The 23366-nt window shown below is 31.6% G+C and overlaps 1 protein-coding gene across 1 annotated transcript in view; it reads right to left on the bottom strand.

The window, feature by feature from the left end:
* The window catches only part of LOC307247630 (NACHT, LRR and PYD domains-containing protein 12-like), a gene marked incomplete at both ends in the record, with an annotated part of 45352 nt that overhangs the window by 15355 nt on the left and 6631 nt on the right, over positions 1-23366 (bottom strand). The window contains 2 exon segments of the mRNA XM_080024668.1: positions 81-248; positions 1870-2136. Coding sequence (XP_079880794.1) covers positions 81-248; positions 1870-2136 — 435 coding nt within the window.

Raw genomic sequence — 23366 nt, 5'->3', positions numbered from 1 at the left:
GGTCGCTCAGAAACTCTTCTACGAATGGAGCAGAAAGCCAGAGTGGAATTCTCCTTTAAACGTGTGAAACACTGTCTTACCGCTCTGCAGGGGGTCTGCCAGCTTCTCCTGCTCCATCTTCTTTAGGAAATGCAGCGTGATCTTCAAAACTCCCTCTTTGGCGCTCCTCCTCCGTGAGTCTTCCTCACCCACCACCTCATAATCGTCATGCCCTTCCTCCGTCTGCCTCTTTGAGCATCGTGGGTAATCTGGACTGACACCAGACTGACCACTGTTGACCTCTGACCTCTATTGGTCTCTGTGGAGAACACACACACACACACACACACATAGTTTGAGGTGATGTCTACTGGTAAAAAACACAAGGTGAACACCTCTGTATGTTCTGTTCTGATCCTTGGAGAGGAGACAATAAATCAACAGATTTTGAAGGTTCAGTCCAATTCATTTTCTCTGTGACTTAAGATGAGATGAAATAGAGATAAAGGTACTTTATTAATCCCCAAAGGGAAATTCCACAGTTGCAGCAGCAATGACATACAGTACATGACAAAACACACATAATTATCAAAAACACACATTGTTTTTCAATCAATGACTACATATATATATATAAAAGTGGGGATAGTGGCACCGCCCCCTGGGGTCGTCTGCGCCGGCGCTCTGGTCACCTTACAAACAGACACTCTGGTGAGGAAGGCGAAGCAGCGTCTTTACCACCTCAGGCAGCTGAGGAAATTCCGGGTCTCGGTGAGGATCCTCAAGTCCTTCTACTGTGGAGCAGTGGAGAGCATCCTGACAGGCAACATCACTGTCTGCTTTGGGAACTGTACTGCTCAGGACAGGAGGGCCCTGCAGAGGGTGGTGCGTTCAACGTACCAATGGAACTACCCTCCTCTCCCTGCAGGACTTATACACCAGGAGGTGTCTATCCCATATACATAAGTCTATCCCATATACGTAAGCATATTCCCCCTATCTTTTCCATCTTATTTTATTTTATTTTATTCTATATATTTTTATTCTATTCTATATGTATTCCACTTACTGTATTACGTTTTAGGAATCAGTTAGTTGGTCTATTTGAAAGATAATTTCCCTAGGACATTGTGTGTAATCACCGCATTACATTTCACTGCATATATGTATGAAAGTATGTACAGTATATGTATGTGACGAATAAACCTCTTGAATCTTGAATCTGAATATACACACACATATTTATCTGTGTATATATATATATATATATATATATATATATATACATACACACACACACACACACATATTCATCTGTGTGTATATATACACACACATATTCATATGTGTATATCCATATACATGTAAATTAACTTCATAAATATAGAAAAAATAATGATACAAATAGAATAAAATAGAATTCAGCTTAGTGAGGGGTAAAGCTTAAAAGTGGAAGTTAAATGTAAATGTAAACCTCGTGCACTTGTTCCCTTTGCTCTGATAACAATGATTTCCTCTGGATTCATCATCTGTTTGAAACTCCTACCTGTTCTCAGTGGAGGGGCGGTCATCTTTGAATTGACGAGGATGTTGCATTGCCCCGTCACTCTCCTGCCCTCACGACGCGTATGTGTCTAAATGAAGCAAAATCAAGATTCACTGCCTTACAAATACTGGAGTTTGATGCAACTACCTGGCTGGTTCTATGCATTGTCTGTGCTTAAGTTCTTCCCCATCCAATCAGCATTATGACATTGTGAGGCTGTGACATCACAATCAGCATTATGACATTGTGACGCTGTGACATCACAAATCGCCAATAGGACAAACACTTCATTTGGGGAAGGCAGCATTGTGGCAAGTCCATCCGTCTATCCGTCCATCCATAACTTGGAGCTGTGTGCATGGCGATGGCCTTGGTTCCCTCAGACCCGCCCTGCTTGGCCGGTCCCCTGGGGAGCAGCAGGCGGACAGCGTTGTGGATCTCCCTGGAAGTGATTCTGGAGCGCTTGTTGTAGTGAGCCAGGAGAGGGGCCGCACCGCTGACGCGCTCAAAGATGACTTTGTACACGAAGATGGTGTAGTTCTCCTTCCTGCTCTTCCTGTGCTTCTTGCCGCCCATGGTGGCGGTCTTGGACGCCAGTTGACCTACCGTGTCTGCAAAGTTGAAATGAAATAAAGGTTTGTGGTTTATGAGCCTTACTAACGCTAGCCCTGGGTCAACACATTTTACATCTAGTGATCCCATGTGCTACATGTGGGGATAAAAATCACACTTCCACACCAAATGGTTTTTAAAACATGTTCATTTTTCCTACAGAATCCAAAGTGAATCACTTTTGGTGAAACCTGTTGCCCTTTCATTTGTCCCGTGTCCCTGTGTGGGGCATACACCTGCTGTGTTCCAATCAATGGTTAACTGCTTGCAGGCGCTTCGATATGATACCGAACTCTTCCACCAGAACCAATTTGGGACAAGTCACGTACACTCAGCGGTGGACACTTCACACACACACACACACACACACACACACACACACACACACACACACACAATGTATGCAGACTCATCACACACACACCATCAGCACCTGCTTTGAACACAACCCCAACACCCTCCTGGTTGCATCCCTCTCTTTCCTCCCTCATTCACTGCCATAACTATGACAGGAAGAGGCCACGTGACCCATTACTGTTCCACTTTTCCTGGACTTAATTATCTCTGTTTTGTTGACACATGTTGTTGTCTCATGTTTCTTTGTTTGTTTTACCATGTACATGTTGTTGTTTGTTTCTATGTTTGTTTCACACTGTAGGGGCTATGACAACATTTAACAGATTATTTATATTTGCATATTTCTGTACTGTTTCACAGTTTTACACCGCTTTCATTAAAGATACCAAAAGTGAGCTCCTGTCTCCTGGTACTTAATGGAAGAGTGTTTGGCTCGCTGTATCGCCATGTATGGCTACTAGTAGTAAGGGCAGAAGAAAGTATATTTTTAATTTTTTTTAAAAAGACACAAAACACTGCAATAAAGTGGGTTGAGCGAAATACGTTTTATTTTCCTTTGCAGCCATAGCACATTCTCAGTATAGGGAGTTATGACATCATAGAGGAGGAGAGGAAGAAGGGTAGGAGATTAGAGTTGAGAGTAAGGACTTTGAACGTTGGGATAGGTCAAGAGTGTTTTGGAGGTGACGAGAGTGACATACAGATGACATACCCATGGAAGCATGGAAATGTTTAGGTGAGAGAACGGTATTTCTGTAAAGACCGACCTCCAGTCTCTAGTTGATCCCACCTGCGGTCATGCATTAGGCTGTGCTGCTTAGCACACAGCCCCTTGCTGTCTCTGTACTGGACACGCAGGGGTGCAACTGGCGTCAACCTTTTCAGGTGGATCTGGGTACAAAGTTTTTTTTTGTAAAAGAAAGGAAGGGACGAGTGTTTAGCGGCAACTCTTGGCACGGCGTTGGAAACCACAGTAACTGTTGTGTTTAAATTGGACACACACACACACACACACACACACACACACACACACACACACACACACACACACACACACACACACACACACACACACACACAACACTCACACATACTCACACGCTCACACTCACACATATTCACACACACACATACATTGTATACTCACACACACACACACAATAACTTTTATAATTATAATACCGATTACCGATTAAAATAACAATAACTATACTAATTATAATTACAATTATTATTATCATAACAACAACAACAATAAAAAATAACTATAATAACATCAATTATCATAATAACTAAAACTATAATCATTTTAATAACAACATACTGTATAACATATTTAACACTACCCTATAATTATAGTTTACAACATACTTTAAAAATAGCAATTTTGAATCAGGATGAGTTTATTCCATCAGGCATACTTGAGTTTCTACGTGTTGTTATTTTTATTTTAAATGTTTTAATTTATTTGTTTTTCTTTGTTATTTATTGTAGTTTTATTTTAGTCGTCTTTGTTCAGTTGGTGGTATCTCAGGAGGTAGAGCTGGTGGTCTAGTGATGTAAAGGTTGCTGGTTGGATCCCAGGCTCCTCCTGCTAGCATGCTGTAGTGTCCTTGAGCAAGACACTTAACCCCTCATTGCTCCTGATGGCTGCGTCCGTCGGTGTTTGAATAATTGTAAGTCGCTTTTAGCGTCTGCTTTGCTAAATGCAATGTAATGTAATGCTTATTATTTTTTTGTAATATTTATTTATTTGTTGTTACTTTGTTTTGTTATTTATTTTGCTATTTTATGTTGTTTTTTGGTTTTGTGATGTTATGTTTTGTTTGTTTTGTTATGTATGTATTTATATTTATTTATTTTGTTATTAGGTTTTGTTTATTTGTTTTGTTTTGCTTTGTTGTTTATTTTTACTTGAAGTAATTTTTTAAAGTTACTTTTTGTTTGGTTTTGTCTTATTGTTTGTTTATTTTATTTGTGTTTTGTCTTTGTTTTGTTTCTTTGCTGGTTTGTGAGCCCTGCTCGGCTGGTTAGGATCCGGCGGCCGGGGTTCGATCCCCAGTCAGGGAAGCAACGTCACTGAGCAGCGAACCCTTTATTGTAGCTGATGAAATGAGAGATGACGCCACGTTCCGTAATTACGTGATTTTTATTAAAAAAACAACAAGTTTTTAATATGTATGACGTACGTTCGACATCCTGCACGTGCTCAAATAATGCATTTCCGTCTGGAATTAATAAAGAAATAAAAAAAGTCCTTCGAGCCGGATTTGAACCAGCGACCTAAGGATGTCAGTGAAACGCCGCTACAGTCCTCCGCTCTACCAACTGAGCTATCGAAGGTCTGATGCTGTCGTCTGTTTTTTGCTTGATATTTACTTCCCACAGGACTGAGGTGAGGTTGAGCGACTTAATGTTGCTTCAGTCGTTACCACCGTCGTTGTAAAGTCGTTGTTTGTTTCATCATGTACATGTTGTTGTTTGTTTCTATGTTTGTTTCATCATGTACATGTTGTTGTTTGTTTCTATGTTTGTTTCATCATGTACATGTTGTTGTTTGTTTCTATGGTTGTTTCATCATGTACATGTTGTTGTTTGTTTCTATGTTTGTTTCATCATGTACATGTTGTTTGTTTCTATGTTTGTTTCATCATGTACATGTTGTTGTTTGTTTCTATGTTTGTTTCACCATGTACATGTTGTTGTTTCTATGTTTGTTTCATCATGTACATGTTGTTTGTTTCTATGTTTGTTTCACCATGTACATGTTGTTGTTTGTTTCTATGGTTGTTTCATCATGTACATGTTGTTGTTTGTTTCTATGTTTGTTTCATCATGTACATGTTGTTGTTTGTTTCTATGGTTGTTTCATCATGTACATGTTGTTGTTTGTTTCTATGTTTGTTTCATCATGTACATGTTGTTGTTTGTTTCTATGTTTGTTTCACCATGTACATGTTGTTGTTTCTATGTTTGTTTTACCATGTACATGTTGTTGTTTGTTTCATCATGTACATGTTGTTGTTTGTTTCTATGTTTGTTTCATCATGTACATGTTGTTGTTTGTTTCTATGTTTGTTTCATCATGTACATGTTGTTGTTTGTTTCTATGTTTGTTTCACCATGTACATGTTGTTGTTTCTATGTTTGTTTCATCATGTACATGTTGTTTGTTTCTATGTTTGTTTCACCATGTACATGTTGTTGTTTGTTTCTATGGTTGTTTCATCATGTACATGTTGTTGTTTGTTTCTATGTTTGTTTCATCATGTACATGTTGTTGTTTGTTTCTATGTTTGTTTCATCATGTACATGTTGTTGTTTGTTTCTATGTTTGTTTCATCATGTACATGTTGTTGTTTGTTTCTATGTTTGTTTCATCATGTACATGTTGTTGTTTCTATGTTTGTTTCATCATGTACATGTTGTTGTTTGTTTCTATGTTTATTTCACCATGTACATGTTGTTGTTTCTATGTTTGTTTCATCATGTACATGTTGTTGTTTGTTTCTATGTTTGTTTCATCATGTACATGTTGTTGTTTCTATGTTTGTTTCATCATGTACATGTTGTTGTTTGTTTCTATGTTTATTTCATCATGTACATGTTGTTGTTTCTATGTTTGTTTCATCATGTACATGTTGTTGTTTGTTTCTATGTTTATTTCATCATGTACATGTTGTTGTTTCTATGTTTGTTTCATCATGTACATGTTGTTGTTTGTTTCTATGTTTATTTCATCATGTACATGTTGTTGTTTCTATGTTTGTTTCATCATGTACATGTTGTTGTTTGTTTCTATGTTTGTTTCATCATGTACATGTTGTTGTTTGTTTCTATGGTTGTTTCATCATGTACATGTTGTTGTTTGTTTCTATGTTTGTTTCATCATGTACATGTTGTTTGTTTCTATGTTTGTTTCATCATGTACATGTTGTTGTTTGTTTCTATGTTTGTTTCACCATGTACATGTTGTTGTTTCTATGTTTGTTTCATCATGTACATGTTGTTTGTTTCTATGTTTGTTTCACCATGTACATGTTGTTGTTTGTTTCTATGGTTGTTTCATCATGTACATGTTGTTGTTTGTTTCTATGTTTGTTTCATCATGTACATGTTGTTGTTTGTTTCTATGTTTGTTTCATCATGTACATGTTGTTGTTTGTTTCTATGTTTGTTTCATCATGTACATGTTGTTGTTTGTTTCTATGTTTGTTTCATCATGTACATGTTGTTGTTTCTATGTTTGTTTCATCATGTACATGTTGTTGTTTGTTTCTATGTTTATTTCACCATGAACATGTTGTTGTTTCTATGTTTGTTTCATCATGTACATGTTGTTGTTTGTTTCTATGTTTGTTTCATCATGTACATGTTGTTGTTTCTATGTTTGTTTCATCATGTACATGTTGTTGTTTGTTTCTATGTTTATTTCATCATGTACATGTTGTTGTTTCTATGTTTGTTTCATCATGTACATGTTGTTGTTTGTTTCTATGTTTGTTTCATCATGTACATGTTGTTGTTTCTATGTTTGTTTCATCATGTACATGTTGTTGTTTGTTTCTATGTTTATTTCATCATGTACATGTTGTTGTTTCTATGTTTGTTTCATCATGTACATGTTGTTGTTTGTTTCTATGTTTATTTCATCATGTACATGTTGTTGTTTCTATGTTTGTTTCATCATGTACATGTTGTTGTTTGTTTCTATGTTTGTTTCATCATGTACATGTTGTTGTTTGTTTCTATGTTTGTTTCATCATGTACATGTTGTTGTTTGTTTCTATGTTTGTTTCATCATGTACATGTTGTTTGTTTCTATGTTTGTTTCATCATGTACATGTTGTTTGTTTCAATGTTTGTTTCATCATGTACATGTTGTTGTTTGTTTCTATGTTTGTTTCATCATGTACATGTTGTTTGTTTCTATGTTTGTTTCACCATGTACATGTTGTTGTTTGTTTCTATGTTTGTTTCATCATGTACATGTTGTTGTTTGTTTCTATGTTTGTTTCATCATGTACATGTTGTTTGTTTCTATGTTTGTTTCATCATGTACATGTTGTTGTTTGTTTCATCATGTACATGTTGTTGTTTCTATGTTTGTTTCATCATGTACATGTTGTTTGTTTCTATGTTTGTTTCATCATGTACATGTTGTTGTTTGTTTCTATGTTTGTTTCATCATGTACATGTTGTTGTTTGTTTCTATGTTTGTTTCATCATGTACATGTTGTTGTTTGTTTCTATGTTTGTTTCATCATGTACATGTTGTTTGTTTCTATGTTTGTTTCATCATGTACATGTTGTTGTTTGTTTCATCATGTACATGTTGTTGTTTCTATGTTTGTTTCATCATGTACATGTTGTTTGTTTCTATGTTTGTTTCATCATGTACATGTTGTTGTTTGTTTCTATGTTTGTTTCATCATGTACATGTTGTTGATTGTTTCTATGTTTGTTTCATCATGTACATGTTGTTTGTTTCTATGTTTGTTTCATCATGTACATGTTGTTGATTGTTTCTATGTTTGTTTCATCATGTACATGTTGTTGTTTGTTTCTATGTTTGTTTCATCATGTACATGTTGTTGTTTGTTTCTATGTTTGTTTCATCATGTACATGTTGTTGTTTCTATGTTTGTTTCATCATGTACATGTTGTTGTTTCTATGTTTGTTTCATCATGTACATGTTGTTGTTTGTTTCTATGTTTGTTTCATCATGTACATGTTGTTGTTTGTTTCTATGTTTGTTTCATCATGTACATGTTGTTTGTTTCTATGTTTTTTTCATCATGTACATGTTGTTGTTTGTTTCTATGTTTGTTTCATCATGTACATGTTGTTTGTTTCTATGTTTGTTTTACCATGTACATGTTGTTGTTTGTTTCTATGTTTGTTTCATCATGTACATGTTGTTTGTTTCTATGTTTGTTTCATCATGTACATGTTGTTTGTTTCTATGTTTGTTTCATCATGTACATGTTGTTGTTTCTATGTTTGTTTCATCATGTACATGTTGTTTGTTTCTATGTTTGTTTCATCATGTACATGTTGTTGTTTGTTTCTATGTTTGTTTCATCATGTACATGTTGTTGTTTGTTTCTATGTTTGTTTCATCATGTACATGTTGTTGTTTGTTTCTATGTTTGTTTCATCATGTACATGTTGTTTGTTTCATCATGTACATGTTGTTTGTTTCTATGTTTGTTTCATCATGTTTGTTTCAATGTTTGTTTCATCATGTACATGTTGTTGTTTGTTTCATCATGTACATGTTGTTGTTTGTTTCTATGTTTGTTTCATCATGTACATGTTGTTGTTTGTTTCTATGTTTGTTTCATCATGTACATGTTGTTGTTTGTTTCTATGGTTGTTTCATCATGTACACGTTGTTGTTTGTTTCTATGTTTGTTTCATCATGTACATGTTGTTTGTTTCTATGTTTGTTTCATCATGTACATGTTGTTGTTTGTTTCTATGTTTGTTTCATCATGTACATGTTGTTGTTTGTTTCTATGTTTGTTTCATCATGTACATGTTGTTGTTTGTTTCTATGTTTGTTTCATCATGTACATGTTGTTGTTTGTTTCTATGTTTGTTTCATCATGTACATGTTGTTTGTTTCTATGTTTGTTTCATCATGTACATGTTGTTGTTTGTTTCTATGTTTGTTTCATCATGTACATGTTGTTGTTTGTTTCTATGTTTGTTTCATCATGTACATGTTGTTGTTTGTTTCTATGTTTGTTTCATCATGTACATGTTGTTGTTTGTTTCTATGTTTGTTTCATCATGTACATGTTGTTTGTTTCTATGTTTGTTTCATCATGTACATGTTGTTGTTTGTTTCTATGTTTGTTTCATCATGTACATGTTGTTGTTTGTTTCTATGTTTGTTTCATCATGTACATGTTGTTGTTTGTTTCTATGTTTGTTTCATCATGTACATGTTGTTTGTTTCTATGTTTGTTTCATCATGTACATGTTGTTTGTTTCAATGTTTGTTTCATCATGTACATGTTGTTGTTTGTTTCTATGTTTGTTTCATCATGTACATGTTGTTGTTTGTTTCTATGTTTGTTTCATCATGTACATGTTGTTGTTTCTATGTTTGTTTCATCATGTACATGTTGTTGTTTGTTTCTATGTTTATTTCATCATGTACATGTTGTTGTTTCTACGTTTGTTTCATCATGTACATGTTGTTGTTTGTTTCTATGTTTGTTTCATCATGTACATGTTGTTTGTTTCTATGTTTGTTTCATCATGTACATGTTGTTGTTTGTTTCTATGTTTGTTTCATCATGTACATGTTGTTGTTTGTTTCATCATGTACATGTTGTTGTTTGTTTCTATGTTTGTTTCATCATGTACATGTTGTTGTTTGTTTCTATGTTTGTTTCATCATGTACATGTTGTTTGTTTCTATGTTTGTTTCATCATGTACATGTTGTTGTTTGTTTCTATGTTTGTTTCATCATGTACATGTTGTTGTTTGTTTCTATGTTTGTTTCATCATGTACATGTTGTTGTTTGTTTCTATGTTTGTTTCATCATGTACATGTTGTTGTTTGTTTCTATGTTTGTTTCATCATGTACATGTTGTTGTTTGTTTCTATGTTTGTTTCATCATGTACATGTTGTTTGTTTCTATGTTTGTTTCATCATGTACATGTTGTTGTTTCTATGTTTGTTTCATCATGTACATGTTGTTGTTTGTTTCTATGTTTGTTTCATCATGTACATGTTGTTTGTTTCTATGTTTGTTTCATCATGTACATGTTGTTGTTTGTTTCTATGTTTGTTTCATCATGTACATGTTGTTGTTTGTTTCTATGTTTGTTTCATCATGTACATGTTGTTGTTTGTTTCTATGTTTGTTTCATCATGTACATGTTGTTGTTTGTTTCTATGTTTGTTTCATCATGTACATGTTGTTTGTTTCTATGTTTGTTTCATCATGTACATGTTGTTTGTTTCAATGTTTGTTTCATCATGTACATGTTGTTGTTTGTTTCTATGTTTGTTTCATCATGTACATGTTGTTGTTTGTTTCTATGTTTGTTTCATCATGTACATGTTGTTGTTTCTATGTTTGTTTCATCATGTACATGTTGTTGTTTGTTTCTATGTTTATTTCATCATGTACATGTTGTTGTTTCTATGTTTGTTTCATCATGTACATGTTGTTGTTTGTTTCTATGTTTGTTTCATCATGTACATGTTGTTGTTTGTTTCTATGTTTGTTTCATCATGTACATGTTGTTTGTTTCTATGTTTGTTTCATCATGTACATGTTGTTGTTTGTTTCTATGTTTGTTTCATCATGTACATGTTGTTGTTTGTTTCATCATGTACATGTTGTTGTTTGTTTCTATGTTTGTTTCATCATGTACATGTTGTTGTTTGTTTCTATGTTTGTTTCATCATGTACATGTTGTTTGTTTCTATGTTTGTTTCATCATGTACATGTTGTTGTTTGTTTCTATGGTTGTTTCATCATGTACATGTTGTTTGTTTCTATGTTTGTTTCATCATGTACATGTTGTTGTTTGTTTCTATGTTTGTTTCATCATGTACATGTTGTTGTTTGTTTCTATGTTTGTTTCATCATGTACATGTTGTTGTTTGTTTCTATGTTTGTTTCATCATGTACATGTTGTTGTTTGTTTCTATGTTTGTTTCATCATGTACATGTTGTTGTTTGTTTCATCATGTACATGTTGTTGTTTGTTTCTATGTTTGTTTCATCATGTACATGTTGTTGTTTGTTTCTATGGTTGTTTCATCATGTACATGTTGTTGTTTGTTTCTATGTTTGTTTCATCATGTACATGTTGTTGTTTGTTTCTATGGTTGTTTCATCATGTACATGTTGTTGTTTGTTTCTATGTTTGTTTCATCATGTACATGTTGTTGTTTGTTTCTATGTTTGTTTCATCATGTACATGTTGTTGTTTGTTTCTATGTTTGTTTCATCATGTACATGTTGTTGTTTGTTTCTATGTTTGTTTCATCATGTACATGTTGTTGTTTCTATGTTTGTTTCATCATGTACATGTTGTTGTTTGTTTCTATGTTTATTTCATCATGTACATGTTGTTGTTTCTATGTTTGTTTCATCATGTACATGTTGTTGTTTGTTTCTATGTTTATTTCATCATGTACATGTTGTTGTTTCTATGTTTGTTTCATCATGTACATGTTGTTGTTTGTTTCTATGTTTGTTTCATCATGTACATGTTGTTGTTTGTTTCTATGTTTGTTTCATCATGTACATGTTGTTGTTTGTTTCATCATGTACATGTTGTTGTTTGTTTCTATGTTTGTTTCATCATGTACATGTTGTTGTTTGTTTCATCATGTACATGTTGTTGTTTGTTTCTATGTTTGTTTCATCATGTACATGTTGTTGTTTGTTTCTATGTTTGTTTCATCATGTACATGTTGTTTGTTTCTATGTTTGTTTCACCATGTACATGTTGTTGTTTGTTTCTATGTTTGTTTCATCATGTACATGTTGTTGTTTGTTTCTATGTTTGTTTCATCATGTACATGTTGTTTGTTTCTATGTTTGTTTCATCATGTACATGTTGTTGTTTGTTTCATCATGTACATGTTGTTGTTTCTATGTTTGTTTCATCATGTACATGTTGTTTGTTTCTATGTTTGTTTCATCATGTACATGTTGTTGTTTGTTTCTATGTTTGTTTCATCATGTACATGTTTGTTTCTATGTTTGTTTCATCATGTACATGTTGTTGTTTGTTTCTATGTTTGTTTCATCATGTACATGTTGTTGATTGTTTCTATGTTTGTTTCATCATGTACATGTTGTTGTTTGTTTCTATGTTTGTTTCATCATGTACATGTTGTTGTTTGTTTCTATGTTTGTTTCATCATGTACATGTTGTTGTTTCTATGTTTGTTTCATCATGTACATGTTGTTGTTTCTATGTTTGTTTCATCATGTACATGTTGTTTGTTTCTATGTTTGTTTCATCATGTACATGTTGTTGTTTGTTTCTATGTTTGTTTCATCATGTACATGTTGTTTGTTTCTATGTTTTTTTCATCATGTACATGTTGTTGTTTGTTTCTATGTTTGTTTCATCATGTACATGTTGTTTGTTTCTATGTTTGTTTTACCATGTACATGTTGTTGTTTGTTTCTATGTTTGTTTCATCATCTACATGTTGTTTGTTTCTATGTTTGTTTCATCATGTACATGTTGTTTGTTTCTATGTTTGTTTCATCATGTACATGTTGTTGTTTCTATGTTTGTTTCATCATGTACATGTTGTTGTTTGTTTCTATGTTTGTTTCATCATGTACATGTTGTTGTTTGTTTCTATGTTTGTTTCATCATGTACATGTTGTTTGTTTCATCATGTACATGTTGTTTGTTTCTATGTTTGTTTCATCATGTTTGTTTCAATGTTTGTTTCATCATGTACATGTTGTTGTTTGTTTCTATGTTTGTTTCATCATGTACATGTTGTTGTTTGTTTCATCATGTACATGTTGTTGTTTGTTTCTATGTTTGTTTCATCATGTACATGTTGTTGTTTGTTTCTATGTTTGTTTCATCATGTACATGTTGTTGTTTGTTTCTATGGTTGTTTCATCATGTACACGTTGTTGTTTGTTTCTATGTTTGTTTCATCATGTACATGTTGTTTGTTTCTATGTTTGTTTCATCATGTACATGTTGTTGTTTGTTTCTATGTTTGTTTCATCATGTACATGTTGTTGTTTGTTTCTATGTTTGTTTCATCATGTACATGTTGTTGTTTGTTTCTATGTTTGTTTCATCATGTACATGTTGTTGTTTGTTTCTATGTTTGTTTCATCATGTACATGTTGTTTGTTTCTATGTTTGTTTCATCATGTACATGTTGTTGTTTGTTTCTATGTTTGTTTCATCATGTACATGTTGTTGTTTGTTTCTATGTTTGTTTCATCATGTACATGTTGTTGTTTGTTTCTATGTTTGTTTCATCATGTACATGTTGTTGTTTGTTTCTATGTTTGTTTCATCATGTACATGTTGTTGTTTGTTTCTATGTTTGTTTCATCATGTACATGTTGTTTGTTTCTATGTTTGTTTCATCATGTACATGTTGTTGTTTCTATGTTTGTTTCATCATGTACATGTTGTTGTTTGTTTCTATGTTTGTTTCATCATGTACATGTTGTTTGTTTCTATGTTTGTTTCATCATGTACATGTTGTTGTTTGTTTCTATGTTTGTTTCATCATGTACATGTTGTTGTTTGTTTCTATGTTTGTTTCATCATGTACATGTTGTTGTTTGTTTCTATGTTTGTTTCATCATGTACATGTTGTTGTTTGTTTCTATGTTTGTTTCATCATGTACATGTTGTTTGTTTCTATGTTTGTTTCATCATGTACATGTTGTTTGTTTCAATGTTTGTTTCATCATGTACATGTTGTTGTTTGTTTCTATGTTTGTTTCATCATGTACATGTTGTTGTTTGTTTCTATGTTTGTTTCATCATGTACATGTTGTTGTTTCTATGTTTGTTTCATCATGTACATGTTGTTGTTTGTTTCTATGTTTATTTCATCATGTACATGTTGTTGTTTCTATGTTTGTTTCATCATGTACATGTTGTTGTTTGTTTCTATGTTTGTTTCATCATGTACATGTTGTTGTTTGTTTCTATGTTTGTTTCATCATGTACATGTTGTTTGTTTCTATGTTTGTTTCATCATGTACATGTTGTTGTTTGTTTCTATGTTTGTTTCATCATGTACATGTTGTTGTTTGTTTCATCATGTACATGTTGTTGTTTGTTTCTATGTTTGTTTCATCATGTACATGTTGTTGTTTGTTTCTATGTTTGTTTCATCATGTACATGTTGTTTGTTTCTATGTTTGTTTCATCATGTACATGTTGTTGTTTGTTTCTATGGTTGTTTCATCATGTACATGTTGTTTGTTTCTATGTTTGTTTCATCATGTACATGTTGTTGTTTGTTTCTATGTTTGTTTCATCATGTACATGTTGTTGTTTGTTTCTATGTTTGTTTCATCATGTACATGTTGTTGTTTGTTTCTATGTTTGTTTCATCATGTACATGTTGTTGTTTGTTTCTATGTTTGTTTCATCATGTACATGTTGTTGTTTGTTTCATCATGTACATGTTGTTGTTTGTTTCTATGTTTGTTTCATCATGTACATGTTGTTGTTTGTTTCTATGGTTGTTTCATCATGTACATGTTGTTGTTTGTTTCTATGTTTGTTTCATCATGTACATGTTGTTGTTTGTTTCTATGGTTGTTTCATCATGTACATGTTGTTGTTTGTTTCTATGTTTGTTTCATCATGTACATGTTGTTGTTTGTTTCTATGTTTGTTTCATCATGTACATGTTGTTGTTTGTTTCTATGTTTGTTTCATCATGTACATGTTGTTGTTTGTTTCTATGTTTGTTTCATCATGTACATGTTGTTGTTTCTATGTTTGTTTCATCATGTACATGTTGTTGTTTGTTTCTATGTTTATTTCATCATGTACATGTTGTTGTTTCTATGTTTGTTTCATCATGTACATGTTGTTGTTTGTTTCTATGTTTATTTCATCATGTACATGTTGTTGTTTCTATGTTTGTTTCATCATGTACATGTTGTTGTTTGTTTCTATGTTTGTTTCATCATGTACATGTTGTTGTTTGTTTCTATGTTTGTTTCATCATGTACATGTTGTTGTTTGTTTCATCATGTACATGTTGTTGTTTGTTTCTATGTTTGTTTCATCATGTACATGTTGTTGTTTGTTTCATCATGTACATGTTGTTGTTTGTTTCTATGTTTGTTTCATCATGTACATGTTGTTGTTTGTTTCTATGTTTGTTTCATCATGTACATGTTGTTTGTTTCTATGTTTGTTTCACCATGTACATGTTGTTGTTTGTTTCTATGTTTGTTTCATCATGTACATGTTGTTGTTTGTTTCTATGTTTGTTTCATCATGTACATGTTGTTTGTTTCTATGTTTGTTTCATCATGTACATGTTGTTGTTTGTTTCATCATGTACATGTTGTTGTTTCTATGTTTGTTTCATCATGTACATGTTGTTTGTTTCTATGTTTGTTTCATCATGTACATGTTGTTGTTTGTTTCTATGTTTGTTTCATCATGTACATGTTTGTTTCTATGTTTGTTTCATCATGTACATGTTGTTGTTTGTTTCTATGTTTGTTTCATCATGTACATGTTGTTGATTGTTTCTATGTTTGTTTCATCATGTACATGTTGTTGTTTGTTTCTATGTTTGTTTCATCATGTACATGTTGTTGTTTGTTTCTATGTTTGTTTCATCATGTACATGTTGTTGTTTCTATGTTTGTTTCATCATGTACATGTTGTTGTTTCTATGTTTGTTTCATCATGTACATGTTGTTTGTTTCTATGTTTGTTTCATCATGTACATGTTGTTGTTTGTTTCTATGTTTGTTTCATCATGTACATGTTGTTTGTTTCTATGTTTTTTTCATCATGTACATGTTGTTGTTTGTTTCTATGTTTGTTTCATCATGTACATGTTGTTTGTTTCTATGTTTGTTTTACCATGTACATGTTGTTGTTTGTTTCTATGTTTGTTTCATCATCTACATGTTGTTTGTTTCTATGTTTGTTTCATCATGTACATGTTGTTTGTTTCTATGTTTGTTTCATCATGTACATGTTGTTGTTTCTATGTTTGTTTCATCATGTACATGTTGTTGTTTGTTTCTATGTTTGTTTCATCATGTACATGTTGTTGTTTGTTTCTATGTTTGTTTCATCATGTACATGTTGTTTGTTTCATCATGTACATGTTGTTTGTTTCTATGTTTGTTTCATCATGTTTGTTTCAATGTTTGTTTCATCATGTACATGTTGTTGTTTGTTTCTATGTTTGTTTCATCATGTACATGTTGTTGTTTGTTTCATCATGTACATGTTGTTGTTTGTTTCTATGTTTGTTTCATCATGTACATGTTGTTGTTTGTTTCTATGTTTGTTTCATCATGTACATGTTGTTGTTTGTTTCTATGGTTGTTTCATCATGTAACATGTTGTTGTTTGTTTCTATGTTTGTTTCATCATGTACATGTTGTTTGTTTCTATGTTTGTTTCATCATGTACATGTTGTTGTTTGTTTCTATGTTTGTTTCATCATGTACATGTTGTTGTTTGTTTCTATGTTTGTTTCATCATGTACATGTTGTTGTTTGTTTCTATGTTTGTTTCATCATGTACATGTTGTTGTTTGTTTCTATGTTTGTTTCATCATGTACATGTTGTTGTTTGTTTCTATGTTTGTTTCATCATGTACATGTTGTTTGTTTCTATGTTTGTTTCATCATGTACATGTTGTTGTTTGTGTTTCTATGTTGTTTCATCATGTACATGTTGTTGTTTGTTTCTATGTTTGTTTCATCATGTACATGTTGTTTGTTTGTTTCTATGTTTGTTTCATCATGTACATGTTGTTGTTTGTTTCTATGTTTGTTTCATCATGTACATGTTGTTTGTTTCTATGTTTGTTTCATCATGTACATGTTGTTGTTTGTTTCTATGTTTGTTTCATCATGTACATGTTGTTGTTGTTTCTATGTTTGTTTCATCATGTACATGTTGTTGTTTGTTTCTATGTTTGTTTCATCATGTACATGTTGTTTGTTTCTATGTTTGTTTCATCATGTACATGTTGTTTGTTTCAATGTTTGTTTCATCATGTACATGTTGTTGTTTGTTTCTATGTTTGTTTCATCATGTACATGTTGTTGTTTGTTTCTATGTTTGTTTCATCATGTACATGTTGTTGTTTCTATGTTTGTTTCATCATGTACATGTTGTTGTTTGTTTCTATGTTTATTTCATCATGTACATGTTGTTGTTTCTACGTTTGTTTCATCATGTACATGTTGTTGTCTGTTTCTATGTTTGTTTCATCATGTACATGTTGTTGTTTGTTTCTATGTTTGTTTCATCATGTACATGTTGTTGTTTGTTTCATCATGTACATGTTGTTGTTTGTTTCTATGTTTGTTTCATCATGTACATGTTGTTGTTTGTTTCTATGTTTGTTTCATCATGTACATGTTGTTTGTTTCTATGTTTGTTTCATCATGTACATGTTGTTGTTTGTTTCTATGTTTGTTTCATCATGTACATGTTGTTGTTTGTTTCTATGTTTGTTTCATCATGTACATGTTGTTGTTTGTTTCTATGTTTGTTTCATCATGTACATGTTGTTGTTTGTTTCTATGTTTGTTTCATCATGTACATGTTGTTGTTTGTTTCTATGTTTGTTTCATCATGTACATGTTGTTTGTTTCTATGTTTGTTTCATCATGTACATGTTGTTTGTTTCAATGTTTGTTTCATCATGTACATGTTGTTGTTTGTTTCTATGTTTGTTTCATCATGTACATGTTGTTGTTTGTTTCTATGTTTGTTTCATCATGTACATGTTGTTGTTTCTATGTTTGTTTCATCATGTACATGTTGTTGTTTGTTTCTATGTTTATTTCATCATGTACATGTTGTTGTTTCTATGTTTGTTTCATCATGTACATGTTGTTGTTTGTTTCTATGTTTGTTTCATCATGTACATGTTGTTTGTTTCTATGTTTGTTTCATCATGTACATGTTGTTGTTTGTTTCTATGTTTGTTTCATCATGTACATGTTGTTGTTTGTTTCATCATGTACATGTTGTTGTTTGTTTCTATGTTTGTTTCATCATGTACATGTTGTTGTTTGTTTCTATGGCTGTTTCATCATGTACATGTTGTTTGTTTCTATGTTTGTTTCATCATGTACATGTTGTTGTTTGTTTCTATGTTTGTTTCATCATGTACATGTTGTTGTTTGTTTCTATGTTTGTTTCATCATGTACATGTTGTTGTTTGTTTCTATGTTTGTTTCATCATGTACATGTTGTTGTTTGTTTCTATGTTTGTTTCATCATGTACATGTTGTTGTTTGTTTCATCATGTACATGTTGTTGTTTGTTTCTATGTTTGTTTCATCATGTACATGTTGTTGTTTGTTTCTATGTTTGTTTCATCATGTACATGTTGTTTGTTTCTATGTTTGTTTCACCATGTACATGTTGTTGTTTGTTTCTATGTTTGTTTCATCATGTACATGTTGTTGTTTGTTTCTATGTTTGTTTCATCATGTACATGTTGTTTGTTTCTATGTTTGTTTCATCATGTACATGTTGTTGTTTGTTTCATCATGTACATGTTGTTGTTTCTATGTTTGTTTCATCATGTACATGTTGTTTGTTTCTATGTTTGTTTCATCATGTACATGTTGTTGTTTGTTTCTATGTTTGTTTCATCATGTACATGTTGTTGTTTGTTTCTATGTTTGTTTCATCATGTACATGTTTGTTTCTATGTTTGTTTCATCATGTACATGTTGTTGTTTGTTTCTATGTTTGTTTCATCATGTACATGTTGTTGATTGTTTCTATGTTTGTTTCATCATGTACATGTTGTTGTTTGTTTCTATGTTTGTTTCATCATGTACATGTTGTTGTTTGTTTCTATGTTTGTTTCATCATGTACATGTTGTTGTTTCTATGTTTGTTTCATCATGTACATGTTGTTGTTTCTATGTTTGTTTCATCATGTACATGTTGTTGTTTGTTTCTATGTTTGTTTCATCATGTACATGTTGTTGTTTGTTTCTATGTTTGTTTCATCATGTACATGTTGTTTGTTTCTATGTTTTTTTCATCATGTACATGTTGTTGTTTGTTTCTATGTTTGTTTCATCATGTACATGTTGTTTGTTTCTATGTTTGTTTTATCATGTACATGTTGTTGTTTGTTTCTATGTTTGTTTCATCATGTACATGTTGTTTGTTTCTATGTTTGTTTCATCATGTACATGTTGTTTGTTTCTATGTTTGTTTCATCATGTACATGTTGTTGTTTCTATGTTTGTTTCATCATGTACATGTTGTTGTTGTTTCTATGTTTGTTTCATCATGTACATGTTGTTGTTTGTTTCTATGTTTGTTTCATCATGTACATGTTGTTGTTTGTTTCTATGTTTGTTTCATCATGTACATGTTGTTGTTTGTTTCTATGTTTGTTTCATCATGTACATGTTGTTTGTTTCATCATGTACATGTTGTTTGTTTCTATGTTTGTTTCATCATGTTTGTTTCAATGTTTGTTTCATCATGTACATGTTGTTGTTTGTTTCATCATGTACATGTTGTTGTTTGTTTCTATGTTTGTTTCATCATGTACATGTTGTTTGTTTCTATGGTTGTTTCATCATGTACATGTTGTTGTTTGTTTCTATGGTTGTTTCATCATGTACATGTTGTTTGTTTGTTTCTATGTTTGTTTCATCATGTACATGTTGTTGTTTGTTTCTATGTTTGTTTCATCATGTACATGTTGTTGTTTGTTTCTATGTTTGTTTCATCATGTACATGTTGTTGTTTGTTTCTATGTTTGTTTCATCATGTACATGTTGTTTGTTTCATCATGTACATGTTGTTGTTTGTTTCTATGTTTGTTTCATCATGTTTGTTTCAATGTTTGTTTCATCATGTACATGTTGTTGTTTGTTTCATCATGTACATGTTGTTGTTTGTTTCTATGTTTGTTTCATCATGTTTGTTTCAATGTTTGTTTCATCATGTACATGTTGTTGTTTGTTTCTATGTTTGTTTCATCATGTACATGTTGTTTGTTTCATCATGTACATGTTTGTTTCTATGTTTGTTTCATCATGTACATGTTGTTGTTTGTTTCTATGTTTGTTTCATCATGTACATGTTGTTTGTTTCTATGTTTGTTTCATCATGTACATGTTGTTTGTTTCTATGTTTGTTTCATCATGTATATGTTGTTGTTTGTTTCTATGTTTGTTTCACCATGTACATGTTGTTGTTTGTTTCTATGTTTGTTTCATCATGTACATGTTGTTGTTTGTTTCTATGTTTGTTTCATCATGTACATGTTGTTGTTTGTTTCTATGTTTGTTTCATCATGTACATGTTGTTGTTTGTTTCTGTTTGTTTCATCATGTACATGTTGTTGTTTGTTTCTATGTTTGTTTCATCATGTACATGTTGATGTTTGTTTCATCATGTACATGTTGTTGTTTGTTTCTATGTTTGTTTCATCATGTACATGTTGTTGTTTGTTTCTATGTTTGTTTCATCATGTACATGTTGTTGTTTGTTTCTATGTTTGTTTCATCATGTACATGTTGTTGTTTGTTTCATCATGTACATGTTGTTGTTTGTTTCTATGTTTGTTTCATCATGTACATTTTGTTGATTGTTTCTATGTTTGTTTCATCATGTACATGTTGTTGTTTGTTTCTATGTTTGTTTCATCATGTACATGTTGTTGTTTGTTTCTATGTTTGTTTCATCATGTACATGTTGTTGTTTGTTTCTATGGTTGTTTCATCATGTACATGTTGTTTGTTTCTATGTTTGTTTCATCATGTACATGTTGTTTGTTTCTATGTTTGTTTCACCATGTACATGTTGTTGATTGTTTCTGTTTGTTTCATCATGTACATGTTGTTTGTTTCTATGTTTGTTTCATCATGTACATGTTGTTGTTTGTTTCTATGTTTGTTTCATCATGTACATGTTGTTTGTTTCTATGTTTGTTTCATCATGTACATGTTGTTGTTTGTTTCTATGTTTGTTTCATCATGTACATGTTGTTGTTTCTATGTTTGTTTCATCATGTACATGTTGTTGTTTCTATGTTTGTTTCATCATGTACATGTTGTTGTTTGTTTCTATGTTTGTTTCATCATGTACATGTTGTTGTTTGTTTTTATGTTTGTTTCATCATGTACATGTTGTTTGTTTCTATGTTTGATTCATCATGTACATGTTGTTTGTTTCTATGTTTCTTTCATCATGTACATGTTGTTTGTTTCTATGTTTGTTTCATCATGTACATGTTGTTTGTTTCTGTTTGTTTCATCATGTACATGTTTGTTTCTATGTTTGTTTCATCATGTACATGTTGTTGTTTGTCTCTATGTTTGTTTCATCATGTACATGTTGTTTCTATGTTTGTTTCATCATGTACATGTTGTTGTTTGTTTCTATGTTTGTTTCATCATGTACATGTTGTTGTTTGTTTCTATGTTTGTTTCATCATGTACATGTTGTTTGTTTCTATGTTTGTTTCATCATGTACATGTTGTTGTTTGTTTCTATGTTTGTTTCATCATGTACATGTTGTTTGTTTCTATGTTTGTTTCATCATGTACATGTTGTTGTTTGTTTCATCATGTACATGTTGTTGTTTCTATGTTTGTTTCATCATGTACATGTTGTTTGTTTCTATGTTTGTTTCATCATGTACATGTTGTTGTTTGTTTCTATGTTTGTTTCATCATGTACATGTTGTTGTTTGTTTCTATGTTTGTTTCATCATGTACATGTTTGTTTCTATGTTTGTTTCATCATGTACATGTTGTTGTTTGTTTCTATGTTTGTTTCATCATGTACATGTTGTTGATTGTTTCTATGTTTGTTTCATCATGTACATGTTGTTGTTTGTTTCTATGTTTGTTTCATCATGTACATGTTGTTGTTTGTTTCTATGTTTGTTTCATCATGTACATGTTGTTGTTTCTATGTTTGTTTCATCATGTACATGTTGTTGTTTCTATGTTTGTTTCATCATGTACATGTTGTTGTTTGTTTCTATGTTTGTTTCATCATGTACATGTTGTTGTTTGTTTCTATGTTTGTTTCATCATGTACATGTTGTTTGTTTCTATGTTTGTTTTACCATGTACATGTTGTTGTTTGTTTCTATGTTTGTTTCATCATGTACATGTTGTTTGTTTCTATGTTTGTTTCATCATGTACATGTTGTTTGTTTCTATGTTTGTTTCATCATGTACATGTTGTTGTTTCTATGTTTGTTTCATCATGTACATGTTGTTGTTTCTATGTTTGTTTCATCATGTACATGTTGTTGTTTGTTTCTATGTTTGTTTCATCATGTACATGTTGTTGTTTGTTTCTATGTTTGTTTCATCATGTACATGTTGTTTGTTTCTATGTTTGTTTCATCATGTACATGTTGTTTGTTTCATCATGTACATGTTGTTTGTTTCTATGTTTGTTTCATCATGTTTGTTTCAATGTTTGTTTCATCATGTACATGTTGTTGTTTGTTTCATCATGTACATGTTGTTGTTTGTTTCTATGTTTGTTTCATCATGTACATGTTGTTTGTTTCTATGGTTGTTTCATCATGTACATGTTGTTTGTTTGTTTCTATGTTTGTTTCATCATGTACATGTTGTTGTTTGTTTCTATGTTTGTTTCATCATGTACATGTTGTTGTTTGTTTCTATGTTTGTTTCATCATGTACATGTTGTTGTTTGTTTCTATGTTTGTTTCATCATGTACATGTTGTTTGTTTCATCATGTACATGTTGTTGTTTGTTTCTATGTTTGTTTCATCATGTTTGTTTCAATGTTTGTTTCATCATGTACATGTTGTTGTTTGTTTCATCATGTACATGTTGTTGTTTGTTTCTATGTTTGTTTCATCATGTTTGTTTCAATGTTTGTTTCATCATGTACATGTTGTTGTTTGTTTCTATGTTTGTTTCATCATGTACATGTTGTTTGTTTCATCATGTACATGTTTGTTTCTATGTTTGTTTCATCATGTACATGTTGTTGTTTGTTTCTATGTTTGTTTCATCATGTACATGTTGTTTGTTTCTATGTTTGTTTCATCATGTATATGTTGTTGTTTGTTTCTATGTTTGTTTCACCATGTACATGTTGTTGTTTGTTTCTATGTTTGTTTCATCA

Source organism: Zeus faber (assembly GCF_960531495.2).
Source record: "Zeus faber genome assembly, contig: SCAFFOLD_68, whole genome shotgun sequence".
In the NCBI taxonomy this organism is placed as follows: domain Eukaryota; kingdom Metazoa; phylum Chordata; class Actinopteri; order Zeiformes; family Zeidae; genus Zeus; species Zeus faber.
This window is presented reverse-complemented; position numbering and strand designations above follow the sequence as displayed.